Below are 21537 nucleotides of genomic sequence, written 5' to 3' on the forward strand. Positions count from 1 at the left end.
ATATATATATATATATATATATATATATATAGTTATTATAATAGTTGTAATTATTTTTAAATTGTTAAAATAAAATATTCATTGCAAATTATTATAACAATAATAATAAATAAGTATTTATTATTATTGTTATAATAATTTGCAATGAATATTTATGATACTGGACACAATATTATATGATACTGGACTCTCTCTCTTTCTCTCTCTCTAAATATATATATATATACATTTATAAATTAGATATAATATAACATTAATAATAATAAATATACACAAGTAGGATAAAATACTGTATTATTATTGTTATTGAAAGTATTGTTAAATTGTTTAAAATTTTATAGAACATAAATAATAATAGTAATGAATTAATGATAATAATAAATTAAATGATATATACACACACGTGTATAATACATTATTAAATATTATTAATTATTAATATTATTATAACAATAGAGTCGATAATGATTCATTATTAAGAATAATTATTGTTTTTTTACAATTTGACAATTTTACACAAAAAGTGTGTGTGCTATAGGGTGCTATTTTTGGATTATTGTGCTGCTCAAACTCTACTCAAATCACTTGTGAATCGAGTGTCCTGTGCATATTTCGCATGAACATTTTTTTATTTTTTTCCACTTATGTGGTTTCATTTTGGTTGTGATGCTGGCTGTGTTGTAGACAGCAGGGTCACTCTCTAGGTTTCAGAACAGAGCTAAAGTTGACCCTTCCAGCTTAAAAGCCCCAAGCTTGGCAACTAATGAAGTGAATAACGGTTGCTCTTTCATGGAGCGTTTAATAAGAAACCTGCTTGGAATTTCGGGATCTAGATCAACACAATCCTCTATGCTACTTGCCCCACAGTTGTGTCGGACTCAAGGCCATGTGTTTCAGTGTGGCATTCTCTAAAGTCAACAGCCGCACATATCAAAGAGAGCAGTCTATTGGCTCATAGAGCGCAGTGTGTGATAGTATCAGCAGGTGAGATCTTTTCAAGGGCCGCCCTTTGTCTGTGTTTGCTGCAGCTGTGGGCCGCTGATAAGAGGGGAAACGCTTTGGTTTTGGGGGGAGGTGAAGGGAAGGAGGACAACACACAGCTGGGCCAGATTTGCTGGCACTGAGACATGACAGTGTAGATAGAAGTACAACTCTGAGCAAACTCTGAAGTTCATGCTGGTTATTTATGTGGTTCTGCTCATTCACATATCTGTCTCCTATTTTCTCTTTCTATACACATGCAATTTTTTGGATTTGGGAAACGGGATCAGAACAAGTTGGACTTGAACCTGCATAACCTATATGAGCACCAAAGCACAACGTGTGCTAACCATCATGGCTTTCAAAAACCAATAACCCTAAGTATTAAACTTCAGCATGTTAATCATCCTGTAATCATTCCTCAAATTGTGTGGATTGTTGAGGAGATGCGTGATGTTACTTTAGCAAATACTTTTTTTTTCTTCTGGCAGACGATAAAATCGTTAAAAATATTCCATAGAGCCCAAAGTATTACTCCGTTTTGATGCAAACACCTAAAAAAATGAAGATGGTATGACGCCATTTTGAAATCAGGCCAGAAATCAGGAGTTCGTAACAAGAACTTCTCCTTAAAATCAGAGGGAAATGATAGGCGAATAACACTGATGTAGAAGCACCTCACCCTGGTTGTAAGCCTAAACTTGACATAAACTGGAAACTTGTCCCTCAAATCCGATTGGTTGATTGGAATGTTGTTCCAAGATGTTGATCCAGAAACATGCTGTACTTGGTAAAATCACGTTCATCATTCAAACTCAGTCAAAGACTTGGTGGAATCGGAAAATAACCGCTTAGCAAATCTAGCAGCCACCCAGTAACACCTTAGCGGCTGCATAACAACAATGCTAAATATCGCTCGACATTGTCAGACTAAATGATGAGATCTGCACCTATAGTTTTGATTATGTCTTCAAACGAAGTGCACAAAGGCTCACATCTTCAACAAAGAAACTTCTTTTGAGGGCTCAACTGATGTTGACATTGTCTCACAAAGAGCACTTGTATCTGTGAAGGCCAAGCCCATGTTTACTTAATGATTAATTTACCGTAGAGCAAATAATGAATGCTTGTGTTCATCCAATGAAAAGATGTTAAACAAAGAGCTGGTTCATATTTAACTTCATTACAGCAAAATAATACTTCGGCATAAAGAAGTCCACAGGCTTTATTTCTGTGTGTTGTTGTCTTTGTTCCGAACGTCTGACCGTCTAGGATTTGCAACAGGCATGTCTGTACTCAACTATATGTTTTGATGTATTCTACAAAAACAAAAACAATACAAAAACTCTTTTACGTTAAACTACGTTTTTGCATTTTCATGTAGAAGTCTTTGAAGTCTGTGCAAAACTTGTTTGCTATGTATTTTTGACTATTGTGCCGTTAGCTTAGCAACAAGCAAACATCAGTCTCTGCTGAAATCAATAGAGCGTATTAGTGCCCGCCCACTTTTTCAGAGACCTTGGTTTCTGGAAGTATTTTTCCCATTCATTTTCCCCGTAGGGATTTTTAAAAAATCCTTAAGAGTTATAAGTCATGAACCAAACCACCCGGCTACAAGGTTTATCACGACATTACAAACTTTTGTTTTGTCGAAACATTACAGACAGAATTACAAAAAAAAAAAATTCTAAATGGCTTTAACTCTTTCCCTGTCAGTGGTTTAAAAAAAAGTGAAAAAAAAAAAAAGTTGTCAGCCAGCGTCAGCATTTTTTATAATTTTCACGAAATTTTCATGGCCCCCAGAATTTTTTGTTGTATGAATGTATGAACATGCAATATATCAAAAGAAAGAACAGAGCCTCTGCTTAAAATAAAATAAAATTCATGCATTCTTTTTCATCAGCAATTGAATGTGGGTAAGTTTCATAAAAAAGCAATATATTGAATATTTTATATGGGGAACACTATGTTCTTTTGGCACAATTTAAGGTTCTCTGATTGGTGGAATTTGTTCTACAAATCCAGGAAAAACATGTTTCTGGAAAAACATTTTTGTTGGTCCTGGAACAACATTCCAATCAACCAATCGGATTTGAGGGACAAGTTTATAGTTTATGTCAGGTTTAGGCTTAAAACCAGGGTGAGGTGCTTCTACATCAGTGTTACTCACCTATCATTTCCCTTTTATTTCAGGGATACGTTATAGGTAGGGGTAGGGATAGAGTTAGGACTAAATTTTCGGACAAGAATGTTGTTCCAGGATCAACAAAAGATGTTGATCCAAGAACATGTCTTGCTTGGCAAAATCACAGTAACCGTACACATAGATGCCACATTCGATCGCTCCAGACACATCTTGGAACGGTCAACATTTCAGTCAGATACTTTCATCATCCACAGTAAAAATCAATGAGTTTTCCAAGATGCCACAACATTGCGCAGCCTCTGTTTTTTTTTTTAAAAACGCAGAGATTTAACAAATGGGATACCCTTGCACAGGTGAGAACGTGTTGGCTTGTGTTTTTCTATGCATTAACTCAATACTACAGGTTTTTAAACGATGGTAACATTTTAATGTCGTGTTAGCTAACATCTTCATCTTGTTGAATTGTGTTACTGATAAACTAAATCCTATGAAAATCACCAAGTCTATTGCAGATATTGATCCAACTACAGTTGCAGACACACAGTCAACTCGCTCTCGGGTGTTCGTGGACAGGCTTTGACTCTTCCAATATGACAGATAACTTACAAATGATATGGTCAATTAGTTAGGACAACATATGTTTTTACATTGCTTTAACTCATCAAAATAAGTTGAGCAAGTTATACAAGATTCAGCTCCTTTGTTTAAATCCGTCTAATGTAATTTAAGTTGAAATGACTTAAACATCCAAGTTGATTGTACTTAAAAATTTAAGGCAGACACTTTTTTTTTTTTTTTTTTTTTACAGTGATAGAGGCACATAGAAACCGGGGCTAAATAGGAATCTATGTATGTATGTATATATGTATGTATATATCACTAGGAATTCCACTGGTAAACATGATCATTTAAAAAAATTCTTGGAAATAATGCGGGCTGACGGTTTCAACAAAAGCATATACCATCGATTAACAACCTCTGAACTCACAGCAGGTCTGCCTTTAAACGTTTATAAGTTATCGTTAAAAATCGATTTCCCTTTGAAGAAAATGAATGGTCTGTTGTGACTACAGAGTCTCCTGTGCACTTCACGTGAAGTAGTTGCGAAGTGTTTCTGGGTAGTAGCTAACTATAGCTGTTACTTGATTAACTCCTACTTGCGAAATAACCATTTATGTGAACGTACACACTTTAAAGCTCACCACACAACCATTTTCCAAGTCCTAAGTGATGCATACATTGATGTACACAACAGATAACATGATAACCCCAATTATCTCGATGATTTAATAGTCGGTGTCAGTAGAACACTGAGTGTAAAACCCCTTCTTCAGGCTAGATCAGTCACTTGATAGTCCCTGGCGTTTTCTCAGATGGCTGTTGTCTTCAGGGTTGGGAAGGCTCTCTAGACGGTGACATCAGAGATCCTGTGGTGCCTTCAGACTGTGGCAGCTGTTTTCTCAGGCTGATTACACATTCCCCAACCGACTTCAAACATATAGCAATGACTGCCCATGGCCTTGATCTGCCTCTTAATAATGGGCTCGCTAGACTGGCAAGTGAAGGCCCGACTGGCCCGGGGTAAAGGGGTGAAAAATTATCGGCAGGCTGGGAATGTGCCCTTCACCTCCAGGACATTTCTGCTATTTAAACCCCGTTTTCTTTGGAGCACATTCCCAGCCGCAACCACAGCGAGAGGAGACATGTGACACACACACTCACACACACACACAAGCTCGGGCTTTTGGTTTTGGCAAGTTCAGTGGAAGATGAAATAGAGTGGGTCACATCATGGTGTTAAAACGGAAAGTGTAGTAGAACATGAAAATCTCTTAATGATGTTATGGATTTTATAACACTAGTATAAAAACCTATATGAAACTCTTGTGGGAACCCATGGCAAATTGAGGCCACGATATACTCACAGCGAAGTTCTTCTTTGTTCTTCGCTCAGGGTTTTGCTCAACTTGCTGTTTGCGAACATTCTGACAAGGAGTGGCGTTTGGATGAATACAGTATGCTTTGAACAGACTGAGCAGAAAAGATTTCTGTGTCAAAGAAGGTGGAGCCTCAGACCACACCCACCTATTACGTATTCATACAGACCTATGTATATAAGACCTAAGTGTATTGGGGCCTTTAGCCTTCTGGGAAATGTTATTTTAGTATTATGTATATAATATAAAAGTTAAAAGCCGAATACCTTATTTGGAAAGGCACGGATAATGAATAACACAATTCTACGGAGCCTCTTAAGGGACATGGTGAAAAAATATGAGATGAGAAATTATATTTCAATGCTTTTGCGTTCACTCACAATCGTTTGCATTCCCTGAGAAAGTTGCGAGAGTCTGCAAATGTTATGCGAAATCATTTAAATATATATATTTTTCTCCATTACCATGTCCCTCTAGGCCTAGGGCTTCTTTGAAAGCGTTATTCATTATCCGTACCTTTCCGAATAAGGTATCGTGTTTGGGTACATTCTTAATTACATTAAAATTACATTCTTAATTTTGAGTTTTAATTTTATTGTTTCTGTTTTCATTTTAATTTTAGTTTAATTTTCTGGCAATTTTGTTATGTGCTTTTGTAATTGTTATTAGTTTTGGCTTAAAAAAAAAAGAATATAATATACCGGCTTAAATCTCTCTCTTTTTTCATTGTTGACCTGATTACCGGCGCTCGGATTGATATTAAAGCCTGTTTTTACTCTTTCTAATAGAAAAGACACAGAAAAGAAGTTCCTGAACCGAATGATATACGAATCAGCAGTGTTGTTGCGCGAAATAAACCCAGAGACGACTGAAATCAATGTTTAGGAAGCCCACGTCCGTTTTTTTTTCCGCAAAACTATAACGTAGTGTCAATAAAATCATTAATTTCAGTATTTATCATGTTATAAATGAAAATGTAAGTATTGCATCTCAAAACCATTGGTATAATCTATCATTTACAGCAATAAACACACATGGACTATTTTTGTCATTTTTATGGCTATGACTACTTTGACGCTCGTTAACTCATAATTCGATTCTGCGACTTTAGCCGGGGTTTCACAGGCGGGGTCACATATATATATATATATGTTTATTTTTACTTGAGTTAGTACAGTTCAATTTTTTTATACTTTTTGTGCCTCAACTTATTTCAGTTAGTTGCCAAAGCAAAATTTCAAATTTTCATTTAGTTTAAGTTGAAGTTTAAGTAACTAAATTAAAATTCTAAATGTTGCCTTGGCAACTAACTGAAATAAGTTGGGTGACTTCTGGGTGACTTCTGGCAATTTCGAGTTTCTATCATATAATTCTGAGAAAAAAGTCAGAATTGTGAGATAAAAAGTCGCAATTATCTTTTAAATTGTTTTATTCCGTGTCGGAAACAAGCTTCCATTAAATTCTCCTTTTGTGTTCCACAGAAGAAAAAAAATCCTCCAATATAAGGGTGAGTAACTGAGTAAAAACAGAACTTGAGGCTCTCAGTGACCTCACTTCCTGTCTTGTGTGTATCTTTCAGGTATGGGACGAGTGAATCTTGTCCCGCTCCAGCCCCCAGTGACCAGTCCCAGAGACATGGCTCTAGCAGCGGTCATCTGCAGTGCGCTGGCCACAGTCCTGCTCGCCCTCTTCATCCTGTGTGTCATCTACTGTAAGAGACAACTGCTGGAGAAGAAACCAGGTGACCTATGTGGATGTGGTTCTCAGCTTGTGGAATAATTGTATCATTTTATAATTACAGTATAGCTATTTAATAGAAAGTATTTCTAATCACTCCATACAAATGTACTTATTTGATAGCAGTGGTGCTGCTACTACATTTTACTGTAAGCGGTGGTTACCATTCTAAATTTTAAAGGATTTTATTTGTATTTATCTGCTATTGTACCATGTTGATACATCAGTTGACATTGCAATGATGCTGACAGATCTGACTTAAATTCTGATGTAAAAAAAGATAAACTATAGGTGCGTCCCAATTCGTGTACTATACTGTTTTGTAGTATAAATAGTGCGAGTAGTGTGTTCACACTGAAAATTACAAAAAAGAAAAAGTGCACTTTAAATACCTGTATGATGCACTTAATGAACCAAAACAACGAAGTGTGGAATGCTGGCCACTTCATGCACTTGACTGTCGCAGATTTTATTACGTAGCAGAAGGGGAGGGGCATCAGACTCCAATGTTGAATGAAAAAATAACCTTATAAAGTTCATACACTACACTGTTGAGTACATATTAGTGCATAAGTACATAGTGTATAAGTGCATATTGTAAAGTGCATCATTTGGGACACAGCTTTAGTTTATTACAGTTTTTTAATAATACACTGAACAAAATTATAAACTCAACACTTTTGTTTTTGCCCCCATTTTTCATGAGCTGAACTCAAAGATCTAAGACTTTTTCTATGTACACAAAAGGCCTATTTCTCTCAAATATTGTTCACAAATCTGTCTAAATCTGTGTTAGTGAGCACTTCTGCTTTGCCGAGATAATCCATCCACCTCACAGGTGTGGCATATCAAGATGCTGATTAGACAGCATGATTATTGCACAGGTGTGCCTTAGGCTGTCCACAATAAAAGGCCACTCTAAAATGTGCAGTTTTACTGTATTGGGGGGGCCCAAATAGGCCTTTTGTGTACATAGAAAAAGTCTTAGATCTTTGAGTTCAGCTCATGAAAAATGACAAAAGTGTTGCGTTTATAATTTTGTTCAGTGTATGTTTTAAAATCTAATTTATTCCTGTGATGCAAAGCTGAATTGATAGAAAGTTCAACAGACAACATAACAGTCTTTACTGTCACTTTTGATGCATCCTTGCTGAATGAAAGTATAGTAAATCTTACTGACCTCAGACATTTGAGCGGTATCTATATCAATAATTGATACAACATTGGCGTCTTTTATCATGTCACTGTTGCTGCTATTCTATAAAAGCCACCTGAGTTTGTGTGGTACATGGATTTTAACATGATTTAGTCTGTTTTAATGCTTTTTTATTTTAAAGTAGTTAATTGTTATCCTTTAAACTTATGAAACTTCACAACAGTTTTATATACTGTATCTGTTTATGCTGTTGTTTCATGTGCCGATGCCTCAGTTTCGTTGAGGTCCCATGAAGGTCCTTATGTGGGTTCAGAGTTGTCTTGTCTGGACCGGCGAGTTCTGGAGTTTTCCCAGCGGCCTTGTTGTCACTGCCGTCCCGGATCAGGACAGTCCTGCGGTGAGTTTCACACAGCTTTCTCTTGGACGAGTTAGCCAGTAATTATCTGTCAGATGAGCATTTTATTAATCCCACACAGTTCTGGAGTGTCATGGGAATGTTGATTGTCATCATGATATTAGACTGATGTGCGGTTTGTTTTCCAGGTCCTGTACACCTGATCCCGTCTCTGTGCTGCGATGACACCTGGAGCCAGAGCCGTGGCCGTGAGTGTCGGCCCTTTCCCTCGCAGAGCAGTCTCAATGAAGGGTGGGTTCTTCATCATTTACATGACGTTAACAGAGCTCTGGGCTCTAGATCTGGGACATTTAGATCATATTCAACAGATTCATTTTCCAATTCTGACAAACTTTGATTGGTTTTCAACATACACTACCGTTCAAAAGTTTGGGGTCAGTATTTATTTGATCCAAAATAGTTTAACTGTAATATTATGAAATATTTTTTACAATTAAAAATAAGTATTTTCTATTTGAATACATTTTAATTAAAAAATAATAATAATCCTGTGATGTCAAAACTGAATTTTCAGCATCATTACTCCAGTCTTCAGTGTCACATGATCCTTCAGAAATCATTCTAATATGCTGATTTGCTGTTCAAGATTATTATTATCAATGTTGAAGACAGTTTTCCTGCTTAGTATTTTTGTGGAAATAATAATAATAAACTTTATTTTCTATAGCGCCTTTAAAAGTTACATCTCAAAGCGTTTCACAAAAATAAGAAATAAATAAAAGAAAAGCATTCATAAAAGAGAAGTACATTCAAATATACAATACAAATATAAAATGTTATCAAAAGAGTTCTTCAGCTAAAAGAAGTACACTCTTTTTATTCCTTTTTTAATTTTTTTAAATTAAACTCTTTAAAAGAAGTAAAAAGAGTAATTTAACTAAAAAATAAAGTAATCAAATAAATCAAATAAAAACTACCATAAAAAAGTACGTTTTGTGGGAAGCTTTAAAAACACTCAGAGATTCCGCTTGTCGCTTTCCAAAACTCTTCCCTAGAGTTTTGGAGCAAATGAAGAGAAAGCCCTATCACCCATAGATCTTAAACGAGTTGGCGGGACAGTTAAAAGACCAGAAAACAAACAGTCTTCACAAGCTACGAAACCCTCATGGCAACTCAAAGTAGTCAATAATTAAAACAAACGGAAGAGAGGAGCGGCAGCCAAACGCACCAGTGTTCCCGAAATATATATATTTCCCACCCAGGATTCTTTGATGAAGAGAAATTATAAAAGAACAGAATTTACTTCAAATATAAATCTTTTGTAACATTATAAATGTCTTTACTGTCACTTTTGGTCAATTTAATGCATCTTTGCTCAATAAAAGTAACAATTTCTTGAGAAACATAAAATCTCACTGATCGCAAACTTTTGAACAGTATTATACATAAATCTTATTATAGTGACAGTTTATTAATAACAGTATTAGGGAACATTATGTCAAAAAGCAGTGTTACATTATTGTCATTCCTCATAAAAAATTAGTATTTATTCTACTTTACTACATTTTATGTTACATCACATTACATTTTCTAATTGTCAGTTGTGCTGAAATTCTCTCCATTCTAGAGTTGAAGCGCTTTGCTTGGCTTTCTTTTGATTTATTATTTATTATTCAAAGTGGTATTGTTACTTTAAAAAGTAATTTAGGTATTTACCCAGACAGCAACATAATGTCGGCCCAGATCTGGCCCACATCTGGTACGCGTTGAATCCACATGTACCAGATGTGGCCCGGATCTGGGCCGACGCCATGTTGCTGTCCGGGTAGCTATTAGACATTCATATTCTTGTGTTCCACCTGCATTATTTTGTATTTTATGATTATTGTGTCTTTAAGAAGCCATCAAAAACATTTCAACAATTGCTTAAAGGAATAGTTCACCCTAAAATGAAAATTATGGCATAATTTACATAATTTGTTCTAGTGCAGTATGCCCTTCTTTTTCTTTTTTGGACAACAAAGGAGATTTTTTTAGGAAGTATCCTGCTCGCGCTCGTCAATATAATGGCAGTGAATGGCGACCAGCATCAAGCTTTTAATAAAACACACAAAAGTATCACAGAATGATCCGATGATACACGTGTCATAAATTCCAAGTGTTACACAATAGGGTTTGGTGAAGAACAAACGGAAATTTAATGTATTATTTAAAGAAAATCCTGACCTTGGCCGTTGGTCTTCTGTGCACAGTGTGTGTTCATGAAACCCAATTAGCGCCTCCCACTCATCTGGAAAAAACACACAAGTTGTGAGAAATTAAGATACATTTTTAGGCCGAACTATCCCTCCATTGAACTCCATGATATTTTACACAGTCTGTTTTTTGTTGTCCTGTCACAGACTGGTGAACCCATCCCTGGGAGCCAGCCAGACAGATGTGGGAGGTGCACCCGATGAGGCCTGGCCGCTTTTTCAGACCAGTTCAACCACAGGCGATCTCCAGCCAGAGACGTGTTCCTCGTGTGAAGAGGACGAGGAGAGAGAGCCGCAGATCTCAAGCCTGAGCCCAGCCGAGTCTGAGGATGGGTCAAACAGCCGGCCTCTGCTGCAACAGCTGTCTACAACTGAAGGTGAGTGATGCTACAGGGGGAAACGCATTATATTAGTCTGGAATGAGTCCGAAGTGACTTACAGAAAGGTTATTACAGGAACAAACTCTTTGTGAATCAATGCTGCGTTTAGATTCCTGGGAAGTTTCTATTTAATGGTTTGGAAGTCATAATTATGACGTTTAAGTGTTTTGGGTCTATTGCTGGGCAAATTGATATCATATTCTCATGCTGCCACAAAGTAGACCATGATGTTTCACAGACCATAAACTATAAACTCAATGAGTTTTAAAGTTTATTGCTAATTTACATTAACAGTACACTAAATGCATGTAAATTGAATTCTAATATTGTACTCACATTTGCAAAAAACAGCGCAGTCCCATTAGCAAAGTATATGGGAATAAACGGCTAAATTCAATCTGTTCGTCATATAAAGCGATCGTGTCTCTTCAGAAAATTTGGATTAAAACGATCGATTCATATGGATTCGTTTTACAGTCTCTTCATTAACTATTTAAAGCACCAACGTGTCAGTTGCGTAGGTGTCAAAAATTAAATTATGACAGAAATCTGACAGAAAAAAATGTGAATTACTAATAAATTACTAATGTTAATTTATGTAAATTAATTATTCCATTCTATTAAGTTAATTTATTATAAATTAAGAAATTATTCTACCATTCAAAACTTTTAGGTCAGTATTGTTTAAAAAAAAATAAAAAAAAATAATACTTTTATTTAGCATGCAAGGATGCATTAATTTGATCAGAAGTGACAGTACAGACATTTATAATGTTAAGAATTTTTTTTTTTTTATATATATATATAAACGTTGTTTGAACTATTAAAAATGTATTACAATATCACTGTTTTTACTGTATTTTTGAAAATATATGTAGAAATTAACATTAGCCAAGATTAATAATCGCTGCAAGTATTATTCATTGTTAGATCATGACACCTACACATTAATGTAAACAAATTTAAAAATTTGCTGAATTGTTGCTGAAATCAAAATATTAATAAACAAATACATAAATAAAATCCAGGGAGGTCTGCAATGGAGGGATTCATCATTGGCTTCATAAGCTGAACTATATTAACATGCTTAAGATTTCGCAACAGAATTCAGACAGAATTCAAGACGTGAGCCGAATGGAAACTGAGATGTTGAAACACTCCGCTTCTGTGTTCGTTTATGAGAGCCAAAGTAAATGAGCGACTGACAAACTGTCTATGCCATCAAGAGCCGAGGGTGGTGTGTGTAAACACTTGCGATCGCAGGAAACAAAAGCCTTATGGTGAAAAGCTCAACATGAAAGGAACAAATTATTCAATTTCCTTTGAAACACATAAAAGGGCCCTTTGACTGTCAAACAACATGCTGGTGTGAAACACGTGAAGTCATGCCTTTCCTACTTTGTTACCCTTCACAGTGACACCAGATAGTATCGATTTTTAAACTAGATGAATCAAGATGTTTGGAATTATATGGTTACATAGATTTCTGTTTTTGTTTCAAGTAGAGATGCACCGATTACAATTTTCTTAGCCGATTCCGATTTCCGATTTTTCATTGAGTTTGACCTGCCGATTCCGATTTTAGCCGATTCCGATTTCATTTTTTCTAACCACTTTACAGCACACACAAATATTTATTTTCTATCTTTTCTTTAATAGAACATTTTGCATAGAACATAGATAATTTTTTTAACAGATAAGCACTATAAAATAGAACTATATAAATTACTCCTGGTGTGGGAAATACACAGCATATCCTTGCAGTATAAAGATATTTCTATATTTCTATAATTTCTGGCTAGTTTACTTTATTTTTTATAATCATAACCATACTTGCAACCAAAACTGAATAATGAAAACAAGTTAAATGGGTAAATCTTCTACAAATATTTTTGAGTCTTCGTTTTCTTTTCTGACATAGCCTACTGGAGTTCTAAAACACACTAGACATTCTTATTCTGTGCATTTTGAGCACTTTTTGTATGAAATCATTTTTAGTTTCACTTTCACTTTAATTGAGCGTGAGCAGCAGCAAAAATAGACCCGTGCCGAAACCCGCGCTTCACTGCTGCTCACGCGACGCTCCTGCTGCCGAAAAACAAAACGTCTCGGTTACGGATGTAACCCTCGTTCCCTGAGTGGGAACGGAGACGTTACGTCGGATGACGACGATTGGGGTTTCGCTTAGAAGCCTATCACCTTCGAGTATATAAAACGAGCCAATGGCAATGAAAATGCCATGGGTCTGCGGAATTTGCATAGCGTAACTCCGCCCGCCGCAGGGGGTATATAAGGAAGTACGCTGGCACAATGCAGACATGCCTTCGCTGAGGAGCCGAGACTGGCCCCAGGCGTTTTTCAGCGGTACAGCGGAAGTGGCAGGAAGACGTAACGTCTCCGTTCCCACTCAGGGAACGAGGGTTACATCCGTAACCGAGACGTTCCCTTTCGTGGTCACTCCGAGTTACGTCGGATGACGACGATTGGGGTTCCAGTCTAATCACGCCACCTCGGCTGTCTTCCAGTGCCCTGCGTAAGTCTGAGCTCCCTGTTGTGAGACTAGCACGAACGAAGGAGTCCTACTTAACACAGGGATACCAAGGTACACTGGGAAGCATATCTCAGAGAGAAATATGCAATCATGCCCAGCCATTGATGGGGGGGACTTAGAATACACATATGACCCAGAGGGATGCATATGGAGAATCACTGGGGTGTCCAGCCGCAGGTGGAATTTTAAACCCCAGGGGTGGCAAGGTGGCTTGCCAAGGGAAAGACACACGCTCACAAGGAGACTTACAGTGGAAAACACATGTGGGGGTCGCCCAGAGGGGGGACCATGCACATGGAGGCACCTAGTCAAGCGCAAAAGCTGCGTTATGGCAAAATGGCATAAGTCCGGCGTTGACGTCACCAGTGCTGGAGGAACTCAGAGCTTATCAGACTCACCTGAGAGAAATATCGCACGTATCCCGTCCGTGGAGAGGAATGGCGAGCAAGCGAAGACACCTGAGCAGAATCTAGCACCGGCTGGTTGAAGCGAGTACATGAGAAGAAACTGGCTCTACTCGGAGATTATAGAATCTCGCGAATGTGTTGGGTGTCGCCCAGCCTGCAGCTCTACAAATGTCTGTTAGCGAGGCGCCATGCGCTAGAGCCCAAGAGGAAGCCACACTACGAGTGGAGTGGGCCTTCACACCAAGGGGGCACGGACGACCTTGCTGCTGGTATGCCAAAGCAATGGTATCCACTATCCAGTGTGATAACCTTTGCTTTGAGAGAGCCTTTCCCTTCAGCTTCCCACCATGACAGACAAAGAGCTGGTCTGAGGTCCTGAAACACCGCGTTCTGTCTACGTAAGCACGAAGGGCGCGTACTGGACAGAGCAGTGCCAAGGCTGGGTCTGCCTCCTCCGAGGGCAGCGCTTGCAGGTTCACTACCTGGTCTCGAAAGGGTGTGGTAGGAACCTTGGGCACGTATCCAAGCCGGGGTCTCAGGATCACGTGAGAGTCAGCCGGCCCGAATTCCAGGCACGCTTCGTCAACCGAAAATGCCTGCAGGTCCCCTACCCTCTTGATGGAGGCCAATGCAACCAGGAGCGCTGTCTTCATTGACAGGAACTTAAGCTCCACTGATTGCAAAGGCTCAAATGGAGCACTCTGCAGGGCAGTTAGAACCACTGAGAGGTCCCAAGAGGGAACGAGGGGAGGACGAGGAGGATTTAGTCTCCTCGCTCCCCTCAGGAACCTGACGATCAGGTCGTGCTTTCCCAGAGACTTACCATCAACTGCTTCGTGATGTGTGGCAATGGCGGCAACATACACTTTCAGGGTGGAGGGAGACAGCCTTCGCTCCAACCCTTCTTGCAGGAAGGAAAGCACGACACTGATCGGGCATTTCGTGGGTTCTTGATGTTTAGAAGAACACCAGTTGACGAAGAGGTTCCACTTCAACGCATAGAGATGTCTCGTGGACGATGCTCTAGCGGAAGTGATGGTAGCCACCACCGCAGGTGGTAGGGTACTCAAACCTGCCTCGTCCCGTCCAGGAGCCACACGTGGAGGTTCCAAAGATCGGGACGAGGGTGCCATAAGGTGCCCCGTCCCTGAGAAAGGAGGTCCTTCCTCAGAGGGATTGGCCAGGGAGGTGCTGTCGCGAGGAGTACTAGTTCGGAGAACCAGGTCCGGTTGGGCCAATACGGGGCAACCAGAATGACCTGCTCCTCGTCCTCCCTGATCTTGCGCAAGGTCTGCGCAAGAAGGCTCACTGGGGGAAACGCATACTTGCGTAGGCCCCGCGGCCAGCTGTGCGCCAGTGCATCCGTGCCGAGCGTGCCCTCGGTCAGGGAATAAAACAGGTCGCAATGGGACGAGTCGTGGGAGGCAAACAGGTCTACCTGTGCGTCGCCGAACTGATCCCAAATCAGCTGAACCGTCCGGGGATGGAGTCGCCATTCTCCAGCGAGAGGCCGAACTCGAGACAGCTCGTCGGCCGCCTGGTTCAGGTGTCCCGGGATATAAATGGCTCGAAGCGACCTCAGATGCTTCTGACTCCATATGAGGAGGTGGCGAGCGAGTTGCGACATACGGCGGGAGCGTAGACCACCTTGATGGTTGATGTACGCTACTGTTGCGGTATTGTCTGATCGGACTAGTACGTGCTGACCCCTGAGCAGCGCATGGAAGCGGTGCAGGGCGAGACGTACAGCCAGCAACTCGAGGCAATTGACATGCCAAAGGCGCTGGGGTCCTGTCCAGGAGCCCGCGGCAGCATGACCATTGCACATGGCGCCCCAGCCCGTGTTGGAGGCATCTGTTGATACAACAACATGCCGGGAAACTCGTTCTAAGGGCACTCCGGCCCGTAGAAAGCTGAGGTTCGCCCACGGGGTGAAGGTCTGACGGCAGGCTGGAGTCACTGGGACTTGGAGCGTGCCGTGTTGCCATGCCCACCTCGGGACCCGATCGCGAAGCCAAAGCTGAAGCGGTCTCATATGAAGCAATCCCAGCGGCGTTACTGCGGCTGCGGATGCCATATGCCCCAGGAGCCTCTGAAAAAGTTTCAGTGGAACCGCACTCTTGCCCTCGAACTGACGAAGACAAGCCAGCAGTGACTGCGCGCGCTCGCTCGTAAGCTGCGCGCACATGGCGACCGAGTCGATCTCCATACCGAGAAAAGAGATCCTCTGCACGGGGCAGAGTTTGCTCTTCTCCCAGTTGACCCGAAGGCCCAGACGAACTAGGTGCCGGAGCACTAGGTCCCTGTGTTCGCAAACCTGGTCTCGAGAGTGAGCTAGGATCAGCCAGTCGTCGAGATAGTTCAGGATGCGAACCCCGTGTTCCCGGAGGGGAACAAGGGCTGCCTCGACGACCTTCGTAAAGACGCGAGGAGACAGGGCTAGCCCGAAAGGGAGAACCGCGTACTGGTATGCCTGCCCCTCGAAAGCAAACCGTAGAAACGGTCTGTGTCGAGGTAAAATGGAGACATGGAAGTAGGCGTCCTTCAGGTCGATCGCTGCAAACCAATCCTGCGGCCGCACACACTGGAGAATGTGTTTGGCCGTTAGCATCTTGAACGGCAGCCTGTGAAGGGAGCGGTTCAAGACGCGCAGGTCGAGGATTGGCCGTAACCCACCGGACTTCTTGGGTACAATGAAGTAAGGGCTGTAGAAGCCGGACTTCATTTCGGCTGGAGGGACAATCTCGATCGCACCCTTCGCCAGTAGGGTGGCGACCTCCGCTCTCATGACAGGGGCATTGCCACCGACCATAGTGAAGCGGACTCCCCTGAAGCGGGGAGGAGATCTCGCGAACTGAATCGCGTAGCCGAGCCTGATGGTTCTCGCGACCCAGCGGGACAGTCTGGGAAGCTCTAGCCAGGCCTCCAGAAAGTGCACCAGCGGGGTCATACGAACCACAGACGTACCGTCGGTGGGGCAGCGAGGCGGAATGACCGGCACCGGCGAGGGTGGCATAGCGGCCCTGTGCGGGGGCACGGTCATTAACCGCGTCCTGCCAGAGGAGGCCAGGGGAGGGCGCGCGTCCCACGGGGGCGTGCTCTGGCAGGGGTCTGGCGACAGAGGGGGATGAGAGGAGCGTGGCCCGTGGGCGGCGCGTGCTGTCATCCCGCACCTCTGGGACAGAGGGGGGCGGCAGTGGCGGGACCCGAGGGTGGCGTGCACTGTGGCCCTCAGGCTCTGTGGGCTCAGGATTGGGGATTTCGATTCTGTCTTTAACCACATTAGGGTGCTGCCCGTCGTGGGACGAGCAGCGGGGAGTGGAGAACAAAAGATTCTCCCCCGGCCCTCCACCGGGGGAAGGAGTGGCCCTGCTACCACCTCCTGAACAGAAAGGAAAGCCAATCCTGAGCTGCCCGTCTCAGGAGCGCCGCTTGGCCTGGCGTTTAGCGGGCGGCGGGGCTGGAGAGGGCTGTGGCGCCTTCCTGCGGCTTCCTCCACGACGCGGCCCAGATGACTGCTGCTGGGGCCGTGCGGGAGGGGCGGGAGCCGCAGGAGGGCGCCCTCGGCGGCGAGCAGGCTGAGGATTCTGTGCCGGCGGCTTAGCAGCAACAGCACGCCGGGGCAGAATATGCTTAATGGCCTCAGTCTGCTTCTGAGCAGTCGAGAACTGTTGGGCAAAGTCCTCGACCGCACCGCCGAAAAGGCCGGCCTGGGATATGGGAGCGTCAAGCAGACGAGTCCGCTCGGGCTCACGCATATCAGCCAGGTTCAGCCAGAGATGTCTCTCCTGGACCACAGCTGTGGACATCACCAGACCCAGGGAGCGCGCGGTCACTTTCGTCGCCCGGAGAGCGAGGTCAGTGGCAGCGCGCAACTCATCAAAGAGCCCTGGGTCTGTCCTACCCTCGTGCATGTCACGGAGCATCTTGGCCTGGTAAACCTGCAAGATGGCCATGGCATGCAGAGAAGCAGCTGCCTGTCCCGCCGCTCTGTAAGATTTCGCGACCATGCTGGACGAAAATCTACAGGCTTTGGATGGGTGCTTTGGATCACCACGTGATGAAGCGCTTGCCGGACACAGCTGCATCGCGACAGAACGTTCAACCGTGGGAATCCCAGTGTACCCACAAGCATCAGCTCTATCGAGGGGAGGAAAGGCGGAGAAAGCCGACGAACGATCGCGGGAAGACATGGGAGCCTTCCAGGACCGCGTGACTTCCTCATGCACTTCCGGGAAGAAAGGAATTGGGGTTGGGCGGCGACGGGTGTCAGCGGCCGCTCCCAAAAACCAATCGTCCAGCCGCGAGCGCACTGGATCGGGTGGCGGGGACCACTCAATACCAATAGCCGCGGCTGCCCGGGAAAGCATGGCGGTCAGCTCGGGATCAGACTCGGGCAACGCTGACACACCCGAGGGCGGCAACGCAGCCGAATCCTCACTTCCCGAGGACTCGCGCCCACCTTGTGATGCTGCGATCGACATGGTATCTTCCTCTGGAGCTCCAAACGAAACCCGCGGGGCCTCCGAAGAGGAACCAGCGATCTCAGTTTGTACACTCGCGGGTGCCGATGCTGAAGAGGGGTGTGTGGACCGTGGACGTGTCGGCGGTATGTCCCACACAGTCACCCTCAGGTCACCCCGGCCACCAGCCGAAGTACTAGCCCTCTCGGAGCCAGTAGATCGGGGTGTGGGTAGGGGGACTCTCGCTCTGACGAGCTCATTGAGTCTCGACCGCAGCATGGAGATGGTCATATTCCCGCAGTGGGAACATGAGTCATCCACGAACGCTGCTTTAGCGTGATCAACACCCAAACACGCTAAGCAGAGTTCGTGCCCATCAGAGAAAAATATCTCGCGACCGCAACCAGAAGTGCACGGGCGAGGCATCTTTAAAAAGACGTGCCACGTGCAATGCTCTTTTTGTGAGAGGATAAACTCCGCGGATGCTGAAGCGAACAGGGAGAAACACACTAACTGTCAGATCACTGAACAGATCAGCAGGGTAGTGAGCACTCGCTGAAATCGCCGTCACACCAACACCGGAGAGTTCGCTCGTCTCGAAGGTAAGAGAAGACTAACTCAGAATATTTGGCTTACAGGAGTGGAGAAGTTCTCGGCTCCGAAGCGAAAGCATGTCTGCATTGTGCCAGCGTACTTCCTTATATACCCCCTGCGGCGGGCGGAGTTACGCTATGCAAATTCCGCAGACCCATGGCATTTTCATTGCCATTGGCTCGTTTTATATACTCGAAGGTGATAGGCTTCTAAGCGAAACCCCAATCGTCGTCATCCGACGTAACTCGGAGTGACCACGAAAGGGAACAAAAAAACGCGCTGCTCACGCGCCGCTGACATTTGCGGTGTGAAACGGCCGTAATTCACGAGGTTTCCTACATGTGCGCGTGTGATGCTGGTGTTGCGCGATGTTAATCATGCGGCGCCCGAGTGCATTTGATCGGCATAAAATCGGCATATGTCAGACTGACCGGCCGGTCGCCGGTCATGGCCGATCACGTGAAAATCGGCCAATTCCGGTCACCAGCCGATCAATCGGTGCATCTCTAGTTTCAAGTTAACCTTTGGCACTGCATGGTACGGCTCACTTTTGGGGGGGATTTCCACAGTGTATAGTACCTTGTACCTGGTACTTTTTTTAGTACCACATCGGTTGAGGTTCCAAGCGAGCCGTACGTGTAAACACTGCAGATCACTGATTGGTCAGAGAGAATCGTCACTACCAGCGTCATTGGATTTAAACTGCGACACGAGACTTATTCGTCTTGCAGTGAAAATTATCCATATGCCGAGAATCAAGAACGCCATTACATCGATATGCTCCATTGCTCCTGTGTTGTGCGTTTGTGTCGCGTGTTTGTTTTTGTGTCACGTTTACAATGATGTACAATTTTGGCTCATTCCAAAGTTATGGCTGTTGTTTTCTCTATAATGAAATGAATGGGAACTGGGGCTGTCAAGCTCCAAAATGACAAAAAACAAAACAAAAAGTAGTTTAAATGTATAATCTAAATTAAAAATTCCATCCCACGACTTGTTTGATTAATTAATTCCCACGTTTTAGCTAAATTGTGGCCACATTGTGCTGATTTGTTCCCTTGTTTTTATTTAGTTCAAGCCTAAAACAAGGGAATGAATTAGTACAACATTGTCAAAATTTACCTCAAAGGGATAATTCACTCAAAAAGGACTTTTTTAACCCTAGTTGTTGTTCCAAATCCGTATGACGCTCTTTCTTCTGTGGAACACAATCGAAGATATACAGTATTTGACTACCATTGTTTGTTTTTTTTGTCCATATAATGAAAGAATGGGAACTGAAACCGTAAATTAATCTAAACCATCATATAATATAGCACACAAGTCATATAGACTACTTTTGTAGCACTTTTTGTCATTTTTGTAGCTTGAAGTCACAGTCCCCATTCACTTCCATTGAATAAAAAATAGGAGAAATATCCCTTTAAGAGACCAGGCCAAATCTTCTCTGCTCTTCTGTGCCTGTGCTAATTCACATAAATTAAGAGACCTCATAAGACAAGCTTTAATTTACTTTGACTGATTCAGTGCCAAGCGATTAACATGTCTGTTCTTGTGCTCTTTTTGTCTTGTTCCAGGATGACCTACTCTTATCTCACCTGTTGTCGGCCTCTGAGAGCCACTCTGGAGGTAGAAAGAGCAAAGGAAGATCCCACCTCAGATTACATCAGGCCACACACACACTGAGAACGTGTGTTTCGCCGTCTTTCTCCAGCAGCGTGTGACCACGTCAACAGCGGCCTAAAGAGACTTTATTAATGTCTAAACAAAACCACATAAGACGAAAGATTCTCTCTTTTGTAAAGGAATCACTAGACCTTTCGTTTTTCCCCCAGCACTGACTGCCTGTTCGGGTGGGTTGAAGTTAAGGGTTGTCTGCAGGTTTTAGTTGCAGTCCACCTGAATGGTTTGCAGACTCTTTTGCAGTACATTCCAGTTCCATAGATCAAACTGCGCACGTGTGTGTGTGTGTGTATGTGATCTCCAGTGTGGTGAATTGTAGATATTGTATTATAGGAAATAGGACGACAATATTTTTTATAATGTAGATACCCATCTTGTGCCTTCACTCTTGCTTTTCATATTGATGGTTGGTGAACTTTAAAAAAAAAAACATGAATTTTGTGGCTTGTCAAATTTGTAAATAAAACTTTACAAGATTTGCTTGAGTGTTTTAATGAAAATATAATGGCATGCAAAAATATCTGAAAACAATGCAACGATTATAAGAAAAGTATACAAAGTACTGTATTTTTAGATATATGAGGCCTGAGTAAATTCACATGATCCTTTTTGAGAACTATATTAATCCTCTTTTATATCACATATGAATAGGTGAATATAACATTTTTATAGTTATATTCAATAAAATATGGTATATTATGTCTGGTCATATTTTATCCCAAAATCAGAACAAAAATGCAAAAGAAAAAGCCCAATATACATATCTCATACACACACATGCCAAATTCAGTAAAGGATTTACTTTAGATTTTTTTTTCATTGTACTGTATTATGAAAAATATCAAAAGCAAAACCTTTACTGAATTTACAGATATATATATATATAAATCAC

The 21537-nt window shown here is 42.4% G+C and overlaps 1 protein-coding gene across 1 annotated transcript in view; it reads left to right on the plus strand.

Annotated features, from left to right (window-relative positions):
* Positions 1–21534, plus strand: part of tnfrsf19 (tumor necrosis factor receptor superfamily, member 19) — a 37551-nt gene extending 16017 nt beyond the window's left edge. Inside the window, exons 6-10 of the mRNA XM_084127526.1 lie at positions 6644–6805; positions 8232–8354; positions 8501–8603; positions 10715–10944; positions 20540–21534. Coding sequence (XP_083983652.1) covers positions 6644–6805; positions 8232–8354; positions 8501–8603; positions 10715–10944; positions 20540–20544 — 623 coding nt within the window. The 3' untranslated portion in view covers positions 20545–21534. The remainder of the gene's footprint in view (positions 1–6643; positions 6806–8231; positions 8355–8500; positions 8604–10714; positions 10945–20539) is intronic.
* The last annotated feature ends 3 nt before the right edge of the window (positions 21535–21537 follow it).

Source organism: Abramis brama (genome assembly GCF_963993115.1).
Source record: "Abramis brama genome assembly, chromosome: 10".
In the NCBI taxonomy this organism is placed as follows: Eukaryota; Metazoa; Chordata; class Actinopteri; order Cypriniformes; family Leuciscidae; genus Abramis; species Abramis brama.